The following is a 23,901-nucleotide window of genomic DNA, read 5'->3' as shown; positions in this document are numbered from 1 at the left end:
ACCATCTCTGTTACGTGTCTGTACAGTGCCCAGCACCCTGCAGCTGCTACCACCAATGTTCCCTCTAATTTTTGACACGCAAGGTGTGCAAAAAAATCCTTCTGTGCAAATCGTTATGAGTGCAGTGTTTCGGATCTGTGTGTGCGCGCACATGCGCACAGCTTAGAGGGAACAGTGGCTACCACAATACTAATTAACGAGCAGGAATCAAACCATGCAGTGCAGGCGGGGGAGCTGTCACTGCTCTGCCTCTCCCATCCCCAGGAGGAAGCTCCACTCTCTGCCCACTTCTTGCCCAGCCAGGAGGGACGAGGTGCAAAGGGCTGAGCTGGACTCTTCGATCCCAGGGCCGGGTGGTGGCGCCAGCAGACAGAGCACAGCTGGATTTGGAAATTGCACATGTTTGGCCTCCAGCCCTGCAAGGGAAAGGAAGGTCTCTGCTGCCATTAGCTCCAAGAAGAGGCTTTTGGTGTCCTGGCCCGTCCTGAGCAGTCACTGCTCGACGTGACTCCGGACTGTCCTGCTGCTGCCTGGACTTGGGAAGACTTGTTAGAGAGTCTGCCCCCACTGCTCCCCTGGCACCCCAGTTCCTCTCATAAACTGGCCCCCGCTACTCTCCTCCAGCAGGGCTCCCTGGCTATCCTGGAATCAAGGAGCCAGTGGAGCTGGGAGGGGCAGTTCGTTTCCGGGGGGATCCAAGTAACAGCCAGGAAGGGCAATGGCCTTTGCCTCTTTGCTTGAAGGAAACTGCCCCATCTCCCATGCGTGTCAGATGCTGCCTTTTTGCCACCGTGGCTCATCGGTCCCATGCATCGCGGAGGGGTTGGGCATGGAGATGGGTGACGGTCACAATGTGCACAGCGAGGACTGGCTACAGGACAGAGTGCAGCGCGCCAGCTCACGGTGCGTGGCCCCAGCAGCGCTGTGTGTAAAGAACCTGCACCCCTGCTGTCACAGCGGGGACCTTGGGAACAGGCTGTTTGAAACCACAGTGTTTGGGGGTAGGAAGAGAAGAGGGGAGCAATTATTTGGCTGCTCTTGGAGCCTCAGTGCTGGGCCTGTTCCTCCCGACCCACCAAGGCATTTCATGGGAGGTGCTCTGACGACCGACACCTCCCTGGGTGCAAGAGTCTCTAGGGCAGTTGCTTATGGTTGGAATATTGGGAGCAAGGTTTGAAGGCTGCCTGGACCAAATCTAGAGACTGTGGCCAGATCTCCAGCAGATGGAGTGCGGGATCGGGGCCTAGATTGGTAATGCTCCACATGGCACTGCTACGTACTGCAGCGCTGTGTGTTTCCGTCATCCATGGCTAACAAACCAGGCACTGCATTATAAGGCAGCAACTCGGGCTGTCCCCCGTGCCCTCCAGAGGAGACATGCTCCAGGAGTCTGAGCCAAACCAGGGTTATTGCTAAAACTCAACCCTCCTGCACAACGGCAGGCTCCAGGCCACGGCACCTGTGCCAGGAGAGAGACCAGCGTCGTTCCTCAGGAACTTTGCAATGAAGGGCATGGGGTTGCCACAATGTGGTAATATAAACCGGGGTAGATCCTCAGGTGGTGTAAATCAGCACTGAAGTAAATGAAGACAATTTACACCACTTGAGGATCTGGTCCAAGGATTCCTGCCACCCAAGTGCTCTGGTTAGTCACCTGTGATCTCCTCTAGTGGCTGGTGTGCCCAGGTGAGGGATTTACCAGGAACTTCCACCCTTTAGAGAGAGGATAGTTACCCTGGGACTGGGGAGTGGTGAGCCCAATGCCCAGCTCTGCCACAGACTGATTCTGCGACCTTGGGCGAGCCACTTAGTCTCTTTGTGCCTCAGCTCCCCATTTGTACCATGGTGGTCACAGCCCTGCCCTGCCTCCCAGAGGCTGGGGGCGGCAAGGATGAACCCAGGAAAGCTGCCAAGGTGCTCAGATGCTGTGGAAAGGGCAGCCAGAGAAGTACCTAACATGATAGGCAGACTGAGGAAACTAAGCTGGAGAACGTTCATAGGCCGCGTTCCCGCAACCTAATTCCAAGGAGACCCGGCCCAGAGAGCACCGGCCTGTTGGGCATTCTCCGGATCGCTGTGCTCTCTGCCAGTCGGGTTACACAGCACCACTGGCGACGTCTCTCGTGGCGCAGGCAAGTCATTGCGTGAGCTCAGCGAGGCTTCCTTGCCCCTTCCTCTCCAGCTGCTGGAGAGTGTCTGCTGTTAACTGACAGCACAGCCTGGAAATCCCTGCTCTCCCCTGGGATTGGTGCTGCTGTGGCATTTCACCAGTGGTGAGTTCAGGGTGGTAGAAGCAATTCTTAGTCACCCACCTCAAGACCACTAAATCATCTGAACTTTCTCTCACTGGTTGGTGAGAGAAATTGGTGTTTGTAACAAGCAGCTGCATTTGTCAAAGGCTGTAATTTTAATCTACTGCAGCAACTGGGCTGGTAAAATAATAATAACAACAATTAATTTCCACTTCGCTAGTAACTTTCATTGAATGATCTCACAATGGGCCAAATCTGGAGGTCCTAATCAGTAATAATAATGCTACGTATTTAACACTTTTCATCAGTAAATCTCACAGCACTTTACAATGGAGACAGTATCATCATTACCATTTTACGATGACAGGCAGCTGGATGTAATTAAGCTTGTGAATGTTCCCGCACCATGTTCCCCCCACCTGACACATTACAACTTAGTCCCCTCTGAGCAAGGCAGAGGTAGTGGAAAGTAGGGATTTCTCCCATGAGACTTGATGCGCAGTGTAAAGGAAACACACTAGCAAAGCGTGGCATGTCCCTCCTGATGGCTGGTCCACAAGAGGACAACAGCCCTAATACTGCTGCCAGCTAATGGAATTACTCTTTGGCTCAAGTGGTAGAGGACAGCTTTGTAGCAAAGTTTATTACATCAGTGGCGCAGCGAGCCAAGTAACGCGTTCGTCCTTGTTTGGTATCCAACACGGAGTGTAGAAAAACTGCCTTTTACCAAAAACAATCACTGTTTATAGAGACAAAAATCCGGGCAAAGCCATTCCTCTAAGGACATTTAATTAGCACACCCCAAACACACTGACAGTCAGGTTTCTGTCCCCTAGTGCTTCTGGTTTAAGAATCCCATGCACCTGTGTTTGGGATCGAGCAGACGGGAGGGTGGCTAGAAATGGAGGTGAGCTAGAGGAAGGGGAATACTTGGAGCAGATCAGACAGGTATGAAAAAGCGGCAGGTTGGCGGGTAGTTTTCCGAACGGCCGATCACACTGCAATGAGCTCAGCTCTGCCCGCATCCCCGCCCCACTGATCGGCACATGTCACTTTGCAGAGACGGATTTAACGTGTGTGGGGCTTCTCGCCTCCTGCTCTTGGGGGGAGGAGAAAGCTTCTCCTGCTTGCCGCGTTTTGGTTAGCTAGACCTCGCAGGGCTAGCACCGGTCGGCTTCTTCCCTCCCGGCTGGTGGGAAATGCAGCTGGGGAAACCGAAATAGGCGAAGGATCGGAAACCTGGCCGGGGATGTTTAGCTTGAACAGCTGAGCATGAAAGCGCATCCTGGGGATGGAGAGCTTGGGGTGGGGTGGGGGAAAGGATTCTGATCTGTTTCTCTGGTATGAACCCAGATTGTCTCAGGCTTACTCTGGGTCTGAACCAGCTCCTGAGATCAGAGCCTGGCCAGGGTGCGGCTGGGCTGCTTTCTGGCCACACTGGCCCAGGCAGGTGTCAGATTCCATCTCCAAAGCCCCTGATGAGTACAGTGTCGGGAGGGATCCAAAGGAGAAGGAAAGACCAGCAGCTGGGAGCTGTCGAGCTTAGCACCATCCACATGGCGCTTCCATTCAGCAACAAGCTGCCAGCTTGGGGACTAGTGGGAGACCAGCAGACAATACGTATTAATATTCTTTATAGCCCCCAATAATGCCTCACCTGAGGCCGGGGCCCCATCATGCTAGGTGCTGGACGTACATTCAGTGCGCGAGAGTCCCTGGCCTGAACAGCTTACAGCAAATACACCAGAGAGGGGGAAACATGAGGCAAAGTAACTTGTTCCAGGCCACCCAGCAGGACAGTGGCAGAGCTGGGACTGGAACTTATGTCTCCTGAGTCCCGGTCCTACCCCTTGGCCCACCCTGCCTCTGTGGTATGGTTCCCTCTCCCCATTCCTACCGACACGGGTAGTTTTCTCAAGAACATTCCCACAATTCCAGCAGCCCTTGCTGCTGAGAAAGCCGCTGTGCCCCCCCCACTGCCCAGTCAAGCCATTTACTGTTTACCCACGTCGCCTCCATCTATGTGAATTGACTCCCACAGGAACATGGGCAGGAGAGGGTTAATGCGCTGGGCAGTGGTACTGCATAACCCATGCTGGGACACCACCTGCCCCTTCCCGCCAAAGGCCATCTGGGTGTCTGTGTTGATCTTGGCGTGTCTCCTGGCTTCTTCCTTCTCCAGACCCACACTGGAAAGAGACAGCGCAGCTGGGAAAGGGGCTGCAGACAGCTACAGGCATCCACAGGCTGCGGGGAGGGAATTCAGAAAGGCCCTTGTAAAGGTCAGGTGGGGGGGACACACAAAGAAACAGGTAACTGGGGAATCCTTCCCCAGTTCAGCTATATGCAACTCCCCAGCCCCAGCCGCAGGGGCACTGCACATGAGCAGAGCAGGTGAGAGAAGCGAGAGACGAGTGTGACCTGTGTGTGAAGATGTTCTGTATCCATCACAAATCCCGCTCCAGGCTGCAGCATCTGCTAGAGATTTGGACTTGGTTTATGGGCACTGAGACGCTTCGAGAACAGGAACATCTTCACGTAAACAACCACATGCGAAAAGGGGGAGAATGGAAAGGTGGAATAGGACATTGGGTGGGAGGGATGACAGGTCTGGGGGACCTACTCCGTACTGGGGGATGCGGTTAGCACTGCAGAGACTACGAGCTCTGTGTAAATGGCCCAAAAGCCAGGAAAAAGCTGGGAAAAGGAACCAAACTCACCTTCTTTGGGCATGAGTCAAATTCTAATCAATGGAGGCCAGGAGGAAACGTCCCCTGGGGGCAAGTTAACCCATATCTGCAGGGTTTCAGTTTCTTGCACTTCCCTCTGAAGTAGCAGGTGCTGACCATGCTTGGAGATGGGAGAGTGGGCTAGATAGACCACGGAGCCTGGTCCATTCTGGCAGCTCGTATGTGCCTGTGGAAATGCTCTGTTCTGACACCATCACTGAATGGGGGACAAACCAAAAGGGGAATTCGCAGGAAGCTGGGAAGCTGCTGGCAAGAGTAAATACCCACTGGTGAAGATCATGGTGAAAAATGGGTCCCATGCAGCTCTGCTCCTGGGGGAGATTCCCCAGGCTCCGGCAGCCAGTGGAACGCCTGGCTGCGAGCCACAGAACTCGCTGCTGGCGGATGCACTCTGGTTATGGGGGCAGAAGGGCAGATGTGGAAACAGAGACAGAAAGGGAAGGGGCAAGGGAGCACAGAATGAGCTGGGGTGATCTTCGATGGACCGAGCCCCAAGAAAGTGCTTCACAGCACTTAATGCAAAGCAGAGGCCGAGTGCTGTGGATCCAATCACACAAAGAACCTGCAGCTCTCCGCAGCGATGTCATTTGGCATCATAGTGTGGACGGGTGCAGAGCTAAACCGATCTAATGCTGCTACATACGACCTAAACTTGTAGTGTAGACCAGGGCTAAAAGTCAAGATGGGCTGTCTCTCTAACGGAGCTCCCAGGCTCCACCATGAGAGATGGGCCGGAGGCAGGAATCCCAGTGGAGGGGGTCTGATCTGTGTTACACAGGAGCTCAGAGTGGATGAGCAGCAAAGTCCCTTCTGGCCACAACATCTATGAAAGTCTTCTCTCCTAGCCGAGCTTCGCACCCCAGTGCCCGTGTCTGCCCCATATGCAATGCTGTTACTGCCCATGCATGCAGCAGCCCCCTCCAGGCAAACAGCGAATCAGGGTCTGTCATGGAGCTGGCATTTCAGGTGGCTCTGCCAGCTCAGTGGGGATGGGGAGTAGAGCAAGACTGAAGGGTCTTTGGGGCGGGGACTGTCTATTACTCTGTGTTTGTACTGCACCTTGCACAGTGGAGCCCTGATCTCGGTCAGTCCCAGGCACTACCATCATATAAATAAATATAATCTTAAGGGAGAAGTGATGGCTGTGTAAGGGGTAATGACTCAGGGAGCAAAGCATCCACTCTAAAGATGCTTTATGCTCAAATAAATTTGTTAGTCTCTAAGGTGCCACAAGTATTCCTTTTCTTTTTGCGAATATAGATTAACACGGCTGTTACTCTGAAACCACTCAAAAGATGATTGACAGAAGATCCTAGGGATCCGGTCTTAACATTGTGGATGGGCAGGGTAGGGGATGGGTTAGACTGTGGCTGAAGAGCCAGTTTTTGCAGGGTGGACTGGACTGGCTGCGTGGGGGTCTGGTTTATACTGAGTGAAGAGGCTGAAACCTATGCAGGGGTACTCCACCTTAATGGGGCACAGATGGATTTGGTCCACATGTTACCTTAATCCACCCCCGGCACCTCTTTAGTCCATGTTATTTGCCAGACACCTTGGTCTCCCCAGGCTGGTGGGTATGCCCATGTCCCCCATGTTACTATTAAGTCTCCCTGGTTATGGCACGTCCCTTCCTTCCCAAAAGGCCACTAAGCCTGTTCTTACCACCGGGCCCCATTCTGCCACGTCACTACAATTCTGCATCATGCAGAATCACGTAACTGTGATTTCCAAATGCAACTGCTCTGACAGTGCAGTGGCTTGGCTAGATTTTGAGCCCAGGCCCAGAGATTAGCAGAGGGCAAAGCTCTCCCACGGCTCCTGAGCCTAAGGACCAGATAGAACAGATGCCAAAGAGCAGGGAAGAGGCTGGTGGGCTGAGGGGGGCATTTGCCTTATTTCGGTAACAAAACAAAGTTACAAACCATTGCCCCTGAGAAGCCTGGTCTGGTCCCTGCTCCTGCCCGACTCCATCCCTGCTCACAAGATGGACTGAACTGAAATGCATAAAGCTAGTGAGTCCTTCCTGGCCCCACCACCCAGCCCCCCAGCAGGTACTGCCCACTCTGCCTTCCGGAGGGCCTCCCCAGATTCATTCCATGAAGAAGGCCCCCTATAAAGCCGGCCCTACTTTGAGTGATGTCATGGCGGCAGTGACGTCATCAGCACTGGCTGATGCTGTCATGTCGCCTCCTGGGAACAGGGCTACACTCTTGGGCGTGACATTAATGCTCTGTCGGGCTGCCACTTAGGTCAGAAGGCAGCTGGGGAGTCAGACTAGCTGTGAGCCTGCCAACAAAAATGCCTCTTTGCGGGGAGACACCCAGACTGGGTCAGACCCCTTTCCAGGTATGTTCTGTCAGCTCCTGGTAGGCATGAATCACATGAGAAACTCTCTCCTGGCTTCGACTAGACAGCGGCTGCCTTAGTCCAGCCATCGGAACCATGGCCATTTATGGCCCAAGTCGGCAAAGCATCTAAGCACATGCTTAACTTTAAGCACATGCTTAAGTCTCATTGACGACCATTGGGACTTAAGTGCTTGCTTAAATGCTTTGCTGAATTGGGCCCCATTCTTTGGCCTGCATGTGTTTATGCAGAGAGGGGCATGGTGAGAGACCCACTGGCACATCCATGGGTGCAGCAGATGCTATAAAATGCTGAATTGCTGAATTACTGACACGTTGCACTTCCATCTGCAGGTCTTCACGGACCAACAACAAACCTTAAACGAGCAATAACTGGGAGCATTACACAGGGAATGAGTTTTCACCCCATTCGAGCAGCTGCAAAGGTCTCCAGATCCTCCAGGCTTCCAGGACCATGTTACCATTTCTGCCATTCGTCACAGCCCCAAATCAAGCCCTCCATCCCAGGCTCCCTTTAAAAAAGGCCAAGCACCTTGTGCATAAAAGAGCCCCTTACCGAGATATTGCCCTTTGCCTTCCCGGAATGGGGGTCCCAGGGGCCCTTTCACCATGGGCTGCATGTATTTCACTTGAGCGTATCCTCCGCCTCCAGCACCTCCTCCGGACACCAAGCGGATGCCAGCCACAAGCAGCAGCAATGAGACAGCTTCGGAAAGCATCCTGGCTTCACTGTGAGACTTTCTGGGGAGAAAAGGGAAAAGGGTTAGGGAGACAAGGAAGCCATGGGTTTTGCCGCCGAGTCCCTTACAGGCCACAAACAAAAGGGACTCAAGCTGTTGTGGCAAGTACTCCATTTGGAGTAGGTAGGTCTGAAGGTTCCCAGTTTGCCAGGATATAAACCGTTCCCGCACTCAGGGTCCATGGGGATTGGCACGCGCTAAGAGCCTGGACAGAAGACACTGCTCACCTGTGCAAACTCGGGGCTGGACCTATGCTGTGTGCAGTGACTTACATCAGTGCAGGATGGGTGGATTCTGCTCTGCTAGCAACTTACACCCACTTTGCACTGGTGCACTCAGAGGACGTGACCTTGGTATTTGCAGCATCCCAGGTGTTCCTGATCGCCTGTGTAGCGTCACTTCAGCTTCCTGACACAGGTTAAGGCAACTTTATCTACGTATCCATGGGAAGATTTTAAGGCTGAGCATGTCCTTAAAATGACTGTTGTCACGTGACAGCACATTACAGCACCCTCTCCCCTCCGCTGCATCTCCCTCATGCAAGTCAGAACCAGACTGAGAGCCAAAGTCATTTCACACTCGGGTCTTCAAACTGCTCTTAGAGCATCACAGCCGAAGGGACCTGGGCCAGTTTGGAGCCAGGGTACCAGAGCAGAGACGCCACGTGTCAGATCCTACAATACCAATAGCTAACTACACATTTGATGGTGAAGGAGCCATTACCATCTGTGGGTTAAGTTACAAAACAATTGACTCCATCTAGCACTAGATTGGGATGTTCTGGAAAATGCCTGTTAAAAATGCAGTAATACAGATTTAACTGGAAAAGCTAATGAGTATCGAGAGGAAGGCTGTTCTTGTGGGGAGCACACTTGACTGGGTCTCAGATGATCTAGATTAAATTCCTGGGTCTGCCACAGAGCCACTGTGTGACCTTGAATAAATCCTTCAATTATTGTGGGCCTCAGTTCTGCAGCCTGTCAAATGGGTATACTAATTTTAAGCCCTTTGTGACTTTTGCTCAGGGAATGTGACCACATGAAAATTAATCTGGATTAAGGTAAAGGGTGGATTTAAAATGGACTAACTATTCCTAGTTATCTCCATGGGTGAATGGTCTTATTCCAGAATAAAAGTGCCTTATTCTGAATTAGTGTATTCTAATTCTCACTTCCATAATGGAACAAGAGCATCCACACATGGAATTAATCGGTAATAGTTACTGTGGTTGCAGAATAACTCCTCATTGTAGATAAACCCTGAAATGCTCACTGCCTTGGACAATGGGGCCTTGAGCTTGGCTGGGACATCTGGCTGTTATGGTAATGTAACTAATAAATACTAATAAAGTACCTAATATATAGTTTCAAAAGTTACCCAAGTGAATGTTCATTCCAGGTTAAATTATACCCATGCTATGAACTACCACGAAGGAGGGTTTTTTTTAAATTAAAAAAAAATCCCTCTGAGCTGAGAGTTGTTGTCACATCTCTTTGCTGAACAGGATTTCCTCTAACAAAAAACGTGTGTGCTTAGGATTTGGCTCTCAAAAAGATTTCAGGTTCCAAGTCCGGGCCTCACTCTGTGATTGAAACCTTAGAGGCCCAGAGCTCTGGTTGCTCTCAGACTGGGCAGTGGGTTCACAAACGCCTGTAGCTTTTGGCGGCCAGCGGCCTGAAAAATTAAATGTCAGAAACAAATTCCCATTCCAAGGTCTGCCAGCACTAGTAGCTTTCCGCTGTGGTGCTTTTTAAACAACAGGAGTTTGTTTGGTCAAGTACTTATGAGAACGTTGGATTGTAAAAGCATCGAGGGTTACGATGCTCTGGAACATCAGACTCCAACTTGAGTGCCTGTTTATATAAAATAAATACCCTCCATGAATATATCTTTCCTTTAGCAACACTTTCCATGCCAGCTCCAAGCAGAGAGCTGCAAACAGACTGATGTGCACGAATGAACATTTATTTTCAGAAGCTTAAATAACACACTACGCCAAAGAGCTGGGTATTTTTGATCCTCATAATAACTGAACCAAGGTTGCTATTAATAAGAATTAAGTGCTTGGCCTTTCTGTTCCTAAGAAAAAATGAGCAGAACAGCTCCTTAGCTGGATTTGATCGGCATTTCCTGAATCATTTCCAATGAAACGGCAGCAGAAAGCTGCGGCATGAAAAAACAAAACCAAATAAAACAAAATTAAAAGAAAGAAAAAAGAGAAAAGAAAAGGACAAAACTCCAGGACAGGGCAGTTTCTGATGCTGCAAACTCTAGGCAAAGCCATCAAAGGTCTTTAATGAAGACCCCGAGCCTTGCCCCAGGGAATGTTTGTGAAGTCTCGTTTTATTAGCTTGACCTGGAGAACAGTGCTCCTGCGATTCCACATGATTGGCGGCTAGGTGGTGAGCTGAGCCCGGCGTGCCGATGGGCTGAGGTAAAGCTCTGGCTGCCATCTTCATGCTTCCATGTTTCCACACAGCCTTCTCCTGTCCCGAGGGGAGGAAATGGCTCCTCGCAAAACGAGGGCGAGACCCGAGTGAGACTTTTTGGGGCTGTGAAGCTCACAAGTGCAGCAGGTGGTTCAACTTACCGGGGACCACAAGGGAGAGGATTTGCTCTTCCTTACTCTACAGACAATGAGCAAGGTGAAAATTTGAGTCCTGGCTCATTCTGCATGGGGCTAATGCCGAAGTCCGATGGGCTGCTTTGTTTGCAGCTAGTGGGGTCTAGTGCTTAACGGACAAACTTTGCAGGCAGGAGACCTGGGTTTTATTTCTGATCCTGCTGCTAACTCCCTGTGTGACTTGGGGTAAGTCACTTCCCTTCTCCGTGCCTCTGTTTCCCCTGGGCCAGTGAGGCTGACCTACTTCGCTGGGGGGCTGTGAGGGTTAATTAACTCACACACCTGGGGATCTTACTATGAAAGAGCCTCGCGATGCAGACAGCATTGTTCCCAGGCAGCAGAAAGAGCTAAGCTCAGAGGCCATGCTGCTAATCGGACATGAAAAGCATCACTGGACCCAAGTCCCCATGGGAATCTGTGCCCAAACTTTGCAATTCAGGTTTTTTTAAGAATAGCCCAGGACTATGGCCCTCAGAACTGTGGGTAGATCTGAGCAGCTCAGAACCTGGCAGGCACACCCCGGCTGAGGTGTCTCCTTGGAGTCAGGTCATGAAAATAAGCATCAGTGTACGTAGACCTGGGCAGTTTAACAGAGTCTCTTTCTTAAGGCCTGATCCGTGTCCTGTATGTCCTGGGGGTGGGGCATTTCTGGCACTCCAGGAGGGGGTGGAGTGAGGAATTTGTCACCCCAGAATAGCGCCGGGGTGGAGCATGCTGAGCAAAGGGAATTGCATAGGCATTGTCTCTTGCTCCCACCTCACCCAGACTGGCCTCCTCTGGGTTGCTAAGCCCAGCAGTGGTGCTAACTGGTCCCTATTGCTTGCCCTTATGAGTGCACCCAGCCAAGCTATGGATCTTTCCTTCCCAGCACCTTCTCTCCCATCTAGGGCGCCTCTGCTCAGGGTGCTGCCTGAATCATTTGAAGCCTGACCCTGTGAGAACACCAAATGCTTCCTGCCAATCAGTGGGAGTGGAGCGAGCTCAGCATGTGACCTTGGTTAAAAGAGAAACGGAGAGGCAGACAGAACAGACACATCAGCTGAGCACTGGGACTGGCTGCTCACTCCCACAAGCCGATTTGGGAAGAGGAGTTTGCAAAGCAAGTTCAAAGATTTCCTCCCAGGAAAGCAAATGAAAAATGGAGGCTGTGTCTACACTACAAAATGAAGTCGACCTGACTTATGTCTGCATACAGCTGCTGCAGTAATTACATCACTTGTGCATGGTTACCCTTGGCTCCTTGTGTGGGCTCGTGCACGTCCCGACCAGGAGCGCTCGCACCGATTGTACTGTCAGTGCGGGACATTGTGGGATGGCTTCTGAAGGCAGCAACAATCGATGTAAGCAACACCGTGTCTACACTGACACTGCGTCGACCTAACTACATCGACGTTGACTCTACGCCTCTTATGGAGGTGAAGTTATTAAGTCAGCGTAGTGGGCAAGTTATGTTGGCAGGAGCAAAATTTTAGTGTAGACATGTCCATGGTTAGATCAATGTAAGCTGCCCTGCATCGACCTAACTCTGTAGTATAGACCAGGCCAAAGATAAGTCATGAATGTTAGAGACTAGAGCTGGGAAATCAGACTTCTGTCTGCAGGCCGGTAACAAGCATCCCACACGCTTAACAAAAGGTTTCCAGAGAACGTGAGCTAGGCGTCTCCACCCTCAACCATCCAAGGACAGAGCCATGAAAGGGAAACCTAGCCAGGATCTAAATGTCCCTTCTGAGTGGAGAACTAGGGAGAAAGGCAGATCTCCAGGGTTATTTCAGTCTCTTGAGCTCTTATGGAAGTGCCTAAGTGCAAATAAGAGGCAGCATGAACAAGGTGACCTATGTCATGAGGCTGTCATCTAGGAAACTATTAAACAACACTGGAGAGAGATTTCCTGGAAAAGCACCAAGGCTGGGCTCAAAAGGAGAAAATAATTTTGTGGCCTCTAACCCTGAGGTTAGAAGTTTCAAAGGAGAGCTCAGAAGCTGGCCAATCCTCAAAGAGCTGCTCATGTCCCATGGGAAACATTTGTTTAGGAAATCCTCTGCTTGCAGGTCATAGATTTTCAGCATCTTTCACTCCCTCCTTTTTTATTATCAATGCTACTGCTGTGAAAATAGGATCTTTCTCACAGAGTTGTTCAATGAAGGGAAGAAATGAGGAACAGTGGCCAGGGTAAAAGGTCTGGGAATCTCTTTGTGAGACTGTAGGTGAGTCATTTCCTCGTTCTCAGAGTAGCAGCCGTGTTAGTCTGTATTCGCAAAAAGAAAAGGAGGACTTGTGGCACCTTAGAGACTAACAAATTTATTTGAGCATAAGCTTTCGTGAGCTACAGCTCCGATGAAGTGAGCTGTAGTTCACGAAAGCTTATGCTCAAATAAATTTGTTAGTCTCTAAGGTGCCACAAGTACTCCTTTTCTATTTCCTCATTCTGTGCCTCAGTTTCCCCATCTGTAAAACGAGGGAAACTATTGAAGCTGGACAAACATTTTGTCAAAATTTTGGATTTCATAAGATTTTCAGCCGCTCTAGAAGCTGGTAAAAAAAACAACGCTAAATTGTTCTGCAAGAAATTTTCACAACACTTTTTGGCTGAAATTTGAACAATTATTGACCAACTCTAATAATGACACTTCGCTTCCTACGCAAAGCCTTTTGTGAGCTAGAGATGAAACATGATTAAAGGATGATGCATTATTATTTTCTGCTTTTTTCTCAAATGATCTCATAACTGTCACTTCGTGATGTCATAACTATCGCCAGAACCAGCTGATATAGCTGCAAAAGAAAACGCATCCTGCAAATCCAACGTTACCACCATGATAATATTCCCCCTTGCTTGGATGAACTCCAGACCCAGTGCAACAAATGAAAAGGCACCAAAAACCAGGGGTAATTGTGGACAGCAAACTGGATGTGAGCTTACAAAACAACTTAGCAGCAGAAGAGATCTGGCTGCGTGTGTGAGTGTCACATCCCGGGGCCACTCTCTGTCTACAGTACTGTAGTGACCACACCTGGAATATGGGGCCAGATCCTCACGTGGTGTAAATTAGCATAATTCCATTGAGGCCAATGAAGCTATGCAGGGGAACCTGGGCCATTGCATTCAGTTTGGGGCACCTTTATTACTAAAAAGATGTCGACAAACTACAGAGACCTCAGAGAAGGGCAAGAAAAATGGCAAGAGGATCCAGGAAGAGAGAATGAAAGAGCTACACATGTGTAGCTAAGTGGGCTGGACCATGATAACTCCTCTACATATAATTAGCAGGCATACACACCAGGGTGGGAGGGAGAGGGAATATTTAACAGACAAATGAGAGTGACGGGATGAACTCAAACATCTGGAGAACTTCTTACATGCATGATCTCTAAGAGAGTGGAGGAATCTCTCAAGGGAAGGGGCTGAAGCCCAGTTGTTGGGACATTTAAAACTAGACAGGAGTAGCCACTAGAAAATACGTTGAAGGAAAGATGCTTGCTGTGGCCTCTGGGAGACAGCTTGGACAGGACCTAGCACTAGCCGCTCTAATTCCATCTCTGTCTTCCTGACTCTCTGGGGGTGACCATATGGGTGATGACTTAGGATGGGGAGAAAAACCAGGCGTGCTAGAGAGTAGAGCAGGCATGTTTCCTCAGGGCCAGCTGAGTCTAGCTGCTCCCTATCGGCTTTGGGAAGAGGTTGGAAATCCCTTTGGTTTTGCTGTTCATGACGCCGGGGCCGGATTCAGGACTAAGCTTAGGGGAAGCTGTGTGATTGGGTGCATGGGGCACAGGCCATGCAGTCCGGAGACCTGGGATCTATTCAAGTTGCTGCCCATTCGCCCTCCCACTGCCTGTCTATTTAGACTGTGAACACTCCAGGGCAGGGACTGTCTCTCCCAGCGTGCCTGTACAGCACCTAGCCCACGCTCATTTGGGGGGTTACCATAACACATAGAACAAACCATACTGAAGAGTCACTCTGCCACGCTCAGTGGAGTTGTATCAGCAGGAAGCTGGTGTGAGTCAAGTCTTTGGGCCTTGTAGCCTCCTCTCCAGCCTTCTACAGCCCTTTGCCCACTCCCACAGGGCACAAGCAAGCCAGATTGCAAGCCTCACAGCCTGTTTCTGGGGCCCCTGTGTACTGCCTTGGGGAGCAAAGGCTGCTTCTCATCTCCCCACGCACCACAGCCTTGCCTGGCTTTAGACTCCGCATTCTTCCCAAAGCTCCCAATCTTTTGCTTAAACCAGAACAGCGACACAGTAATGAGCTCCCAGCTACAAAGAGTTCTGGGGTTTGGCCGGTGTCATGTGCATTTTTCCCCTGCAGTCCTTGAGCTGAACCCCGGGCACAAACCCAAAGTAAAAGCATCCACGCCAGAGACAAACGCAAGGCTCTGCCTGAAGTTGCTACTATGATTATTGCATTTCAGTGGGTCAGTACCAAATAGAGCAGGGAATTAAAAATGCAGAAGGCTCAGACCTGCTGCTTTATTTTAAGTCAAACACAGATCTCTGCTACCAGCTTCCTAGACTGGCCCACAATGCAGCTCTGCACAGAGAAGCTAGCTGAATGGGGCGGGTGCCTACGTCACCCCCAGCCTGGAAGCCAAGAGACTGAGAAGTCGAGAAACACTCTTAAGCTGACAGCTCTCATTATTGCACTTACAAAACAGGCAAGAAGAATGAGCTTTCTGGGTCAGGCTCCAACACTCCCATATGCTCTGCTCCCTTCCGGACACTCAGGCTGGGCCTGGCTTTCGGAGCTGGGAATCTGCCCCATGTAAGCTGCCAAGCATCCAAACCGGACACAAACTGTACAGAGCTGACGTGGGATTTGCTTTCTGGGTGGATGATGAGTCACTTGCTCGCTGAGTTCGCATCACCCATTTGGACCTGGCCTTTCAGCGATGGGGAGAGGGGAGCAGGGAGCTGCATTCAGGATGCCGCAGGCCGAGTCCAGTCACGCCTGCCATACGCCCACATCTAAAATCCCCTGTTGAGTCCCCACTTTGCTCACCTACCCCGAAGCAGAAAAAGTCTCCTAGCCGTTACACAGAAGGGAATTTGTGCTGTGCAGTTCTCGTCTCAGCCAGCTCTGCCACCTACCTTCAGTTCATGGGGAAGTCACTTCTCTCTGTTCCTCAATTTGCCCTGTCTGTGAAATACCACTAATGATCCGGACCCTCCCTGGACAAGGACACGGAGGTCTGTGTCTGGAGAGCTCTGTATAGGTGCCAGGGAATCACTCACTGTTCTTTGCAGAGTCCATTGTTGCAGATTTAATACCAATATCCTGAACTGCAGATGCTTTTCTGGTCAGTCCAGAGTCTAATATCTAGCTCCTGGCAAACACCCATTCTCTGGATGTCAGCACATAAGCAGCCTTGGAGTAACCTGTCAGGGAACATTGCTTTGGTAATAACAAGAGGCTAAATAGTCACAGGCTCAGGGTTTAATACAATTGGTGGCATCATTCATGCAGGAGGAGACAAGCTCAGAGATTGTTGCAAATGTTCCTAGTCTGTGTCATCCTTGCATGTGACTTTGGGCACTGCACAAAGGCAAGAAAAGGCAAAGTTTTGAGAGCCCTTTCCGGGGAGAACAGCCACACCTCTGTGTCTCTGGATCAACTGGCTTGCAAGAGGTTTTTACTGATTATTTCAAGGTGTTGTGCAGAGAGGATGAGCGAGGTCCCTGCCCTGGGAAATTGACAATCTTACACCTTTACCTCCCCCACTGCCCTTTCTAGCAAAGCAGCTAGTGACTGCGTTGACCTCGGTCACACACATTCCCCAGGGGGTGTATAGGTGTGACCCAACCTAGGTTTGTTGGAGGGGGAGCCCTCATTGGTATCTTATATACACTGCGAGGCTGGGGGGCCCTCTGCTCCCAGGGAAGTCAATGACAAAACCCAGGCTGATTTCAGGGGAGCCGGATTTAGCGGCCAGAGGTTAAAGGCTGGTCTTTAGCCAGTTTGTGGCTCTTTTCTCCAAGATGAGCTGAGAGGAGCTTGGATGAATGCTCCGACCCATCTCCTCCCCTAGTCAGCCGGGTCACAATCCTCCCCCACTTCGCTGGGGCAGGCAGGGTCACGATGGGGAACACGCCCGCACTTCTCAACCGGGAGAGGCTTGGGAGGATCCCCAGGAGGGCTTCTCTGTTGGGTGGGTGAACAGCCCCCAGCCTTGTGGGGAAATAAACCTTTTCCAGGTTGCTCTCCAATCAGAGATCCTCTCTTCCTAGCACTGGCTCTGCAGCCCAGGTGAAATCCAGTCCAGGGCGGGACGGCGCACTGAGCTTCGCAGAGGAAGGAGCATCATGTTCATAGGATATTTCCCAGCCTGACAATGCCACACCAGTTATTCCCACACTGGGGTGAACCAGGAACCCTGTCCCTTTGGCAGCACCTTCTCATGGCAACGAAGCAACAAGAGCCCACGGAGGCAGCATGGCCCAGGGGGTAGCACACGGAGTGGGACTGCAGAAATCTGGGGTCTATTCCCAGCTGCGTCAGTGATGTTCTGGGTGACCCTGGACAAGTCACTTAAGCTCTCTATACCTCAGTTCCCCAGCTGTAAAATGGGAATAACCTTTGCTTTGTTAGTTTAAGATTGTAAAATCTTCAGGCAGGGACTGTCTTTCACTATACGTCTGTATAGCGTCTAGCACAATGGGGCCTTGATCTTGGCTGGGGGTTGCAGATGCTACTGTAATATACTTAATAGCAACTGCTTGATATTTTCATAGCTTGGGCTGAGAGGATTGTCCGTGCTCTCTGCAGTTCTCTCCCTTGGCCACACAGAGACCACAGCTACACCAATTCCTTTCTTGCTGACCAGCACAGTCTGCCCTTTGCTGAACAAGGGGCAGATGTCCATTTTTAGACATGCACAGATCCACCTCTTGTACTTCCCATGATCACTGCAGAGCTCCTCTAATGTTAACACAGGCACCATGTGCAACCATAACCCACTGGCAGTGTGCACCATGCCATGGCAGCTTGGCATTCCCTAGGATTCACCTTTCCCACGGTTCAGATTCACATGCCTCTATGATCTGCTCACTATCACCTCATGGTCTTTCTTGGTCAGAATCTAACCTCTTGGTAGATGCCAAGGGGCAGCCTGGAAGCTAGTGTCTGGACCTTTTAAATCTCAGTTTCCTCTCCAGGCTTCTTTAACCCCCCGTTCTCCTCTGTGCATTAAAACACCATGGGAAAGCTCCAACTCAGTGTTTTCCAAAAAGGGCTCCATTTGCCTTTACAGCTGCCTGGCCTTTCACTTGCTGCTGCACTGGGGAGGCATGGGAGGGGGCATGGTGCCAAAGGCAAATGGGTACAAGTGAATTTGCCAGGACCATGTGTTTCACATGCTGCAGTGTGAGAGCTCTCTAACAAAAGGCAGAGAGCATCATTAATGCCACTTCGGTGCGTGCTGGGGAGAGTTTAGCTCCTCTCTTCCAGGAGACCCCCTTGCAGAAGCCAGGAGGATAAAGCAGACAGTGGGCTTTGCCAAACCTGCATCAAAAGCAAAACAAAATAGCCGCTTGAAAATAGATCTCTTTGGCTGGATTGTGGTGAAGAGCTGTCAGCTCAGAGGCTCGAAGGACGTTGCATGTTTTCAATGAATGCATGTTTCCATGTTTCAGCCGTGTCTGAAAACAAGCTCGCAGCTCCGAGATTCCTTTCTTGGGGACGTTTTGTTTTGGTTTGGTTTGGTTTTTGCACTGAGTATTGGAAACAGATGCATTTTAAATAGATCCTGTAAACCCTCCCGCCATGCGTTTTTATTCCCTTAAGTAGGAGGGGTAAGTGGGCTTGAAAGGGAAAGATGGGAGCCTTCTAGACTTGCCCCATCTTCCCTGCAGGCAAAATTTCCACCACTAAGAGCTCTGACTGCCACAATGGGGCCAAAACATACCCTGAAGCTAGAGTTATGAGTCTATTACAGGCATGATTGACAGGGCAGAAATCACTGGCTAGTTCTGAGTTCTGAAAGACAATAGCTGAAATGGGGATGCTTCTGCAGTTTACTGTGTATAATCTCACCCGTGTGCTGTAAGATCCTGCAGAGCTCATCCTGATGAGAAAGGGGATGTTTTCTATCAGAGGCTGATTGAAATGTTGCTGTAGGTTATTAGGCAGTGAGCCTAGTATTTAGAGCAAGACCCTGGGCACCAGGACTCCTGGGTTCTAGTCCCAGCTTTGCGACAAAACTTGCTGACTTGGTCTTCATCTGCATGAGAAATTCACACCTGTTTATTCTTAAATCAGTTTTAAACCAAGTTAGTCAAACAGATACAAGCCCCCGTATAGACACACGTAGTTCAGTTTAAGAGTGTGTTGTTTCGGGTGAGGTTAAACCGATTCCCAATAGAATGACAGGAAACCACATGGGCCTGGTTTAAACCGAAATAAGAGTGTCCACACAGCCTTTTGCATTAATTTGGATTCAAATTACACCTTTAGTCAAAATGTGCAACTCTGCCTGGAGGCCATCCCTTACTATATGTGTGAGCAGCACCTACCACATTGGGACCCAAGCTTGGAGGGGGACTTTAGCCACGACTGCAATGTAAACATTACTGCAAAGCAGTTCACTGTCTTCGTAGCTCTGAGATGTAGATTTTTACGCGGCCTCTTCCAATGCCTGAAAACGCTTTAATTTGTTCATCTTTCACTGTATTTTAACACATGGCCAAGAGCACCGAGTGCACTGGATGGGTGAGCTAACATCCTGGCAGCCGGTATAGAGCTAAAATTGGCTCTCAATTGTGAATAAACAGCCCTCAGATACAGGTGGACCTGACAACTCTGTCCAGACACACCTTTACTCTCCGTCAAGCTGGGGTGTTTTCTAAATGAAGCACAATGAGCCAACATGGCTGCCCATTGGCTGCACAGTTCTTTGTGCATCACAGTACAGGCAGTTGGTCAATTGCCCAGCCTCAGCTGGCTGCAGGGCTGAATCAGCTGTGCAGCATCTAGCCAGCTAATTACAAAAAACTAACAACTTATCATCACTAGTGGACAAATAAGAAGCAGAGAAGAATTCTGGGTGGCAGGAGCTTCTGTTCAGACATATTTGTGCAGCTTCCAGCGGAGTAGAGCCTCCATCCTGGCTGGCTTCTAGGTGCTATTACAGTATAAAAGTGAATGGCTAGGGGTGATGATGACGACAATACAGGGCCAGTTTCTCAGCTCTGCTGAAGTCAATGGAGCAACCCTGGTTTACACCGGCAGAGAGCTCCACACACAGTATTTAGTGCTTCTAGGGCATCTGTTGTCAGATAAAGGCATTTTAAAGCCCGTCTGACCTAATGGCTAACATCATGACAGGGTCAATTTAGGGGTGTTTTAGGGAATGGGGGGGAGACTGTTTTTTTCAAAGGGCAACATTACATTAATTGAAGTGATTTATACATAGAATCATAGAATCATAGAATATCAGGATTGGAAGGGACCCCAGAAGGTCATCTAGTCCAACCCCCTGCTCAAAGCAGGACCAAGTCCCAGTTAAATCATCCTAGCCAGGGCTTTGTCAAGCCTGACCTTAAAAACCTCCAAGGAAGGAGATTCTACCACCTCCCTAGGCAACGCATTCCAGTGTTTCACCACCCTCTTAGTGAAAAAGTTTTTCCTAATATCCAATCTAAACCTCCCCCATTGCAACTTGAGACCATTACTCCTCGTTCTGTCATCTGCTACCATTGAGAACAGTCTAGAGCCATCCTCTTTGAAACCCCCTTTCAGGTAGTTGAAAGCAGCTATCAAATCCCCCCTCATTCTTCTCTTCTGCAGACTAAACAATCCCAGCTCCCTCAGCCTCTCCTCGTAAGTCATGTGCTCTAGACCCTAATCATTTTGTTGCCCTTCGCTGTACTCTTTCCAATTTATCCACATCCTTCCTGTAGTGTGGGGCCCAAAACTGGACACAGTACTCCAGATGAGGCCTCACCAGTGTCGAATAGAGGGGAACGATCACGTCCCTCGATCTGCTCGCTATGCCCCTACTTATACATCCCAAAATGCCATTGGCCTTCTTGGCAACAAGGGCACACTGCTGACTCATATCCAGCTTCTCGTCAACTGTCACCCCTAGGGCCTTTTCCGCAGAACTGCTGCCGAGCCATTCGGCCCCTAGTCTGTACGGCATTGGATTCTTCCATCCTAAGTGCAGGACCCTGCACTTATCCTTATTGAACCTCATTAGATTTCTTTTGGCCCAATCTTCCAATTTGTCTAGGTCCTTCTGTATCCTATCCCTCCCCTCCAGCGTATCTACCACTCCTCCCAGTTTAGTATCATCCGCAAATTTGCTGAGAGTGCAATCCACACCATCCTCCAGATCATTTATGAAGATATTGAACAAAACGGCCCCAGGACCGACCCCTGGGGCACTCCACTTGACACCGGCTGCCAACTAGACATGGAGCCATTGATCACTACCCGTTGAGCCCGACAATCTAGCCAGCTTTCTACCCACCTTATAGTGCATTCATCCAGCCCATACTTCCTTAACTTGCTGACAAGAATGCTGTGGGAGACCGTGTCAAAAGCTTTGCTAAAGTCAAGAAACAATACATCCGCTGCTTTCCCTTCATCCACAGAACCAGTAATCTCATCATAAAAGGCGATTAGATTAGTCAGGCATGACCTTCCCTTGGTGAATCCATGCTGACTGTTCCTGATCACTTTCCTCTCCTCTAAGTGCTTCAGGATTGATTCTTTGAGGACCTGCTCCATGATTTTTCCAGGGACTGAGGTGAGGCTGACCGGCCTGTAGTTCCCAGGATCCTCCTTCTTCCCTTTTTTAAAGATGGGCACTACATTAGCCTTTTTCCAGTCATCCGGGACTTCCCCCGTTCGCCACAGTTTTCAAAGATAATGGCCAAGGGCTCTGCAATCACAGCCGCCAATTCCCTCAGCACTCTCGGATGCAATTCGTCCGGCCCCATGGACTTGTGCACGTCCAGCTTTTCTAAATAGTCCCTAACCACCTCTATCTCTACAGAGGGCTGGCCATCTCTTCCCCATTTTGTGATGCCCAGCACAGCAGTCTGGGAGCTGACCTTGTTAGTGAAAACAGAGGCAAAAAAGCATTGAGTACATTAGCTTTTTCCACATCCTCTGTCACTAGCTTGCCTCCCTCATTCAGTAAGGGGCCCACACTTTCCTTGGCTTTCTTCTTGTTGCCAACATACCTGAAGAAACCCTTCTTGTTACTCTTGACATCTCTTGCTAGCTGCAGCTCCAGGTGCGATTTGGCCCTCCTGATATCTTTCCTACATGCCCGAGCAATATTTTTATACTCTTCCCTGGTCATATGTCCAACCTTCCACTTCTTGTAAGCTTCTTTTTTATGTTTAAGATCCGCTAAGATTTCACCATTAAGCCAAGCTGGTCGCCTGCCATATTTACTATTCTTTCGACTCATCGGGATGGTTTGTCCCTGTAACCTCAACAGGGATTCCTTGAAATACAGCCAGCTCTCCTGGACTCCCTTCCCTTTCATGTTAGTCCCCCAGGGGATCCTGGCCATCTGTTCCCTGAGGAGTCAAAGTCTGCTTTCCTGAAGTCCAGGGTCCGTATCCTGCTGCTTACCTTTCTTCCCTGCGTCAGGATCCTGAACTCAACCAACTCATGGTCACTGCCTCCCAGATTCCCATCCACTTTTGCTTCCCCCACTAATTCTACCCGGTTTGTGAGCAGCAGGTCAAGAAAAGCGCTCCCCCTAGTTGGCTCCCCTAGCACTTGCACCAGGAAATTGTCCCCTACGCTTTCCAAAAACTTCCTGGATTGTCTATGCAAAGATCTATTAGCCCCCATCCCCTGATTTTTTAGTTCCATCCTGCTCCACCCCCCATCAAAACACACAGCGAGCTTGGTTCCTGCTACTGGAAAAGTGAACAAGTCAGATGTCATCCAAACCCACATTGCTGGGCAGCCAAGTGATTCCTCTCCCAGAGCCCCACGGCCTGACATCAGTCCCTACTCCCAGGGATTCATTTGCGATAAATAACCCACATGTGTTTCAACTCAGGAGGATGACAAGGGGGAAGTAGGCAGTGGCAGCAGGCTGCCGAGTTATTTTATTTATGGCATTCTATCACTGACTGCATGTGCCATAACACGTTCCTCTCCAATACCAGGCTCCTCGCTGCTGGAAGCTGCCTCGCTCAAAGGCCATAACGTACAGGTGACACAGGTAGCGTTCCAGTGGTTATCCCAGAAAGGGGGACAGGGAGAGCTGTTCTCCATACGACCACACAGCTGCAACGCTGTTCTGAGGCACTTCCCCTTGCTCCCTCTGCGCGATGGAAGCTGATCAGTGAGCTGCATAACGTGCTACACCAATGAGATGCTGCAGCCTTTCATTCGTTCTGGTTTCCTTTAATGAGACTGGGTCGCCACTAAATACACTGTATGATGAATACCTTGCCCCTGCAGTAATGTACATACGAGATGTTGCTCAAGCCAGATTGTGTAACGCATGCATTCATTTTTATACACATACACGTGAATCCTCCATTGCATGCCTGCCGCTCCAGGTGTGCCTGCTCATATAGGTGCCTGTGTAACCCACGTTTACACAGTGTGGTGCTCTCCTGTCTCCCTCAAGTGGCTGGGCTATATTGAGGTTTATGAGTTTGCTACTGGCTTTAGCTCAGGCAATAGCTGGTTTTAGATACAAAGGTCCCAGATACAATCCCTGCTACTGTCGACCCTTGTAGGGCATCACATTATACATGCATCACCTCTGTCAGCCCAGACCTTGAGATGCACATATCAAGAACATGCAGAAATACTCACAGGCTATTGAACATCTGGCCCTTATTGTCTTCAGCTAGTAACAGAGATGGCCTTTGAGTGCTATGTGCAAAGGATAATGGTTGTACACCTACTACCACATTAATCCTGCATAAATCAACTGCACAAGAACTGTTTAGGAAACACTGCTGCTCACTTAATGAGTTGAATCTGGCTCCTGCTGCTGGAACAGCTGCCTTTTTAACCCCATAGGATCAGAACCCATTAATACTTACCCCATGGCACATGGGCATCTCCCTCTGACCTGAGTTCTGTCCCCACATGGACTCCAGGGCACGTTTCTAAGCCAGGGGTCAGCTATTACTTTTGGAAAATGTCCTGGTACATCCTAGCAACCCAGGCCTTGTCCTCAGCAG

The 23,901-nt window shown here is 50.0% G+C and overlaps 1 protein-coding gene across 3 annotated transcripts in view; it reads right to left on the bottom strand.

Moving 5' to 3' along the window:
- COL8A2 (collagen type VIII alpha 2 chain) overlaps positions 1–23,901 on the bottom strand; it is a 147,500-nt gene that overhangs the window by 22,413 nt on the left and 101,186 nt on the right. For all 3 annotated transcript variants that reach the window (XM_038377616.2, XM_038377615.2, XM_038377613.2), the window contains exon 2: positions 7,925–8,109. In XM_038377616.2, the coding sequence (XP_038233544.1) occupies positions 7,925–8,087 (163 nt within the window). In that variant the 5' untranslated portion in view covers positions 8,088–8,109. The remainder of the gene's footprint in view (positions 1–7,924; positions 8,110–23,901) is intronic.

Source organism: Dermochelys coriacea, chromosome 19 (assembly GCF_009764565.3).
Source record: "Dermochelys coriacea isolate rDerCor1 chromosome 19, rDerCor1.pri.v4, whole genome shotgun sequence".
NCBI lineage: Eukaryota > Metazoa > Chordata > Testudines > Dermochelyidae > Dermochelys > Dermochelys coriacea.
Note: the sequence above shows the minus strand (reverse complement) of the source record. Positions and strands in the feature narration are given on the sequence as shown.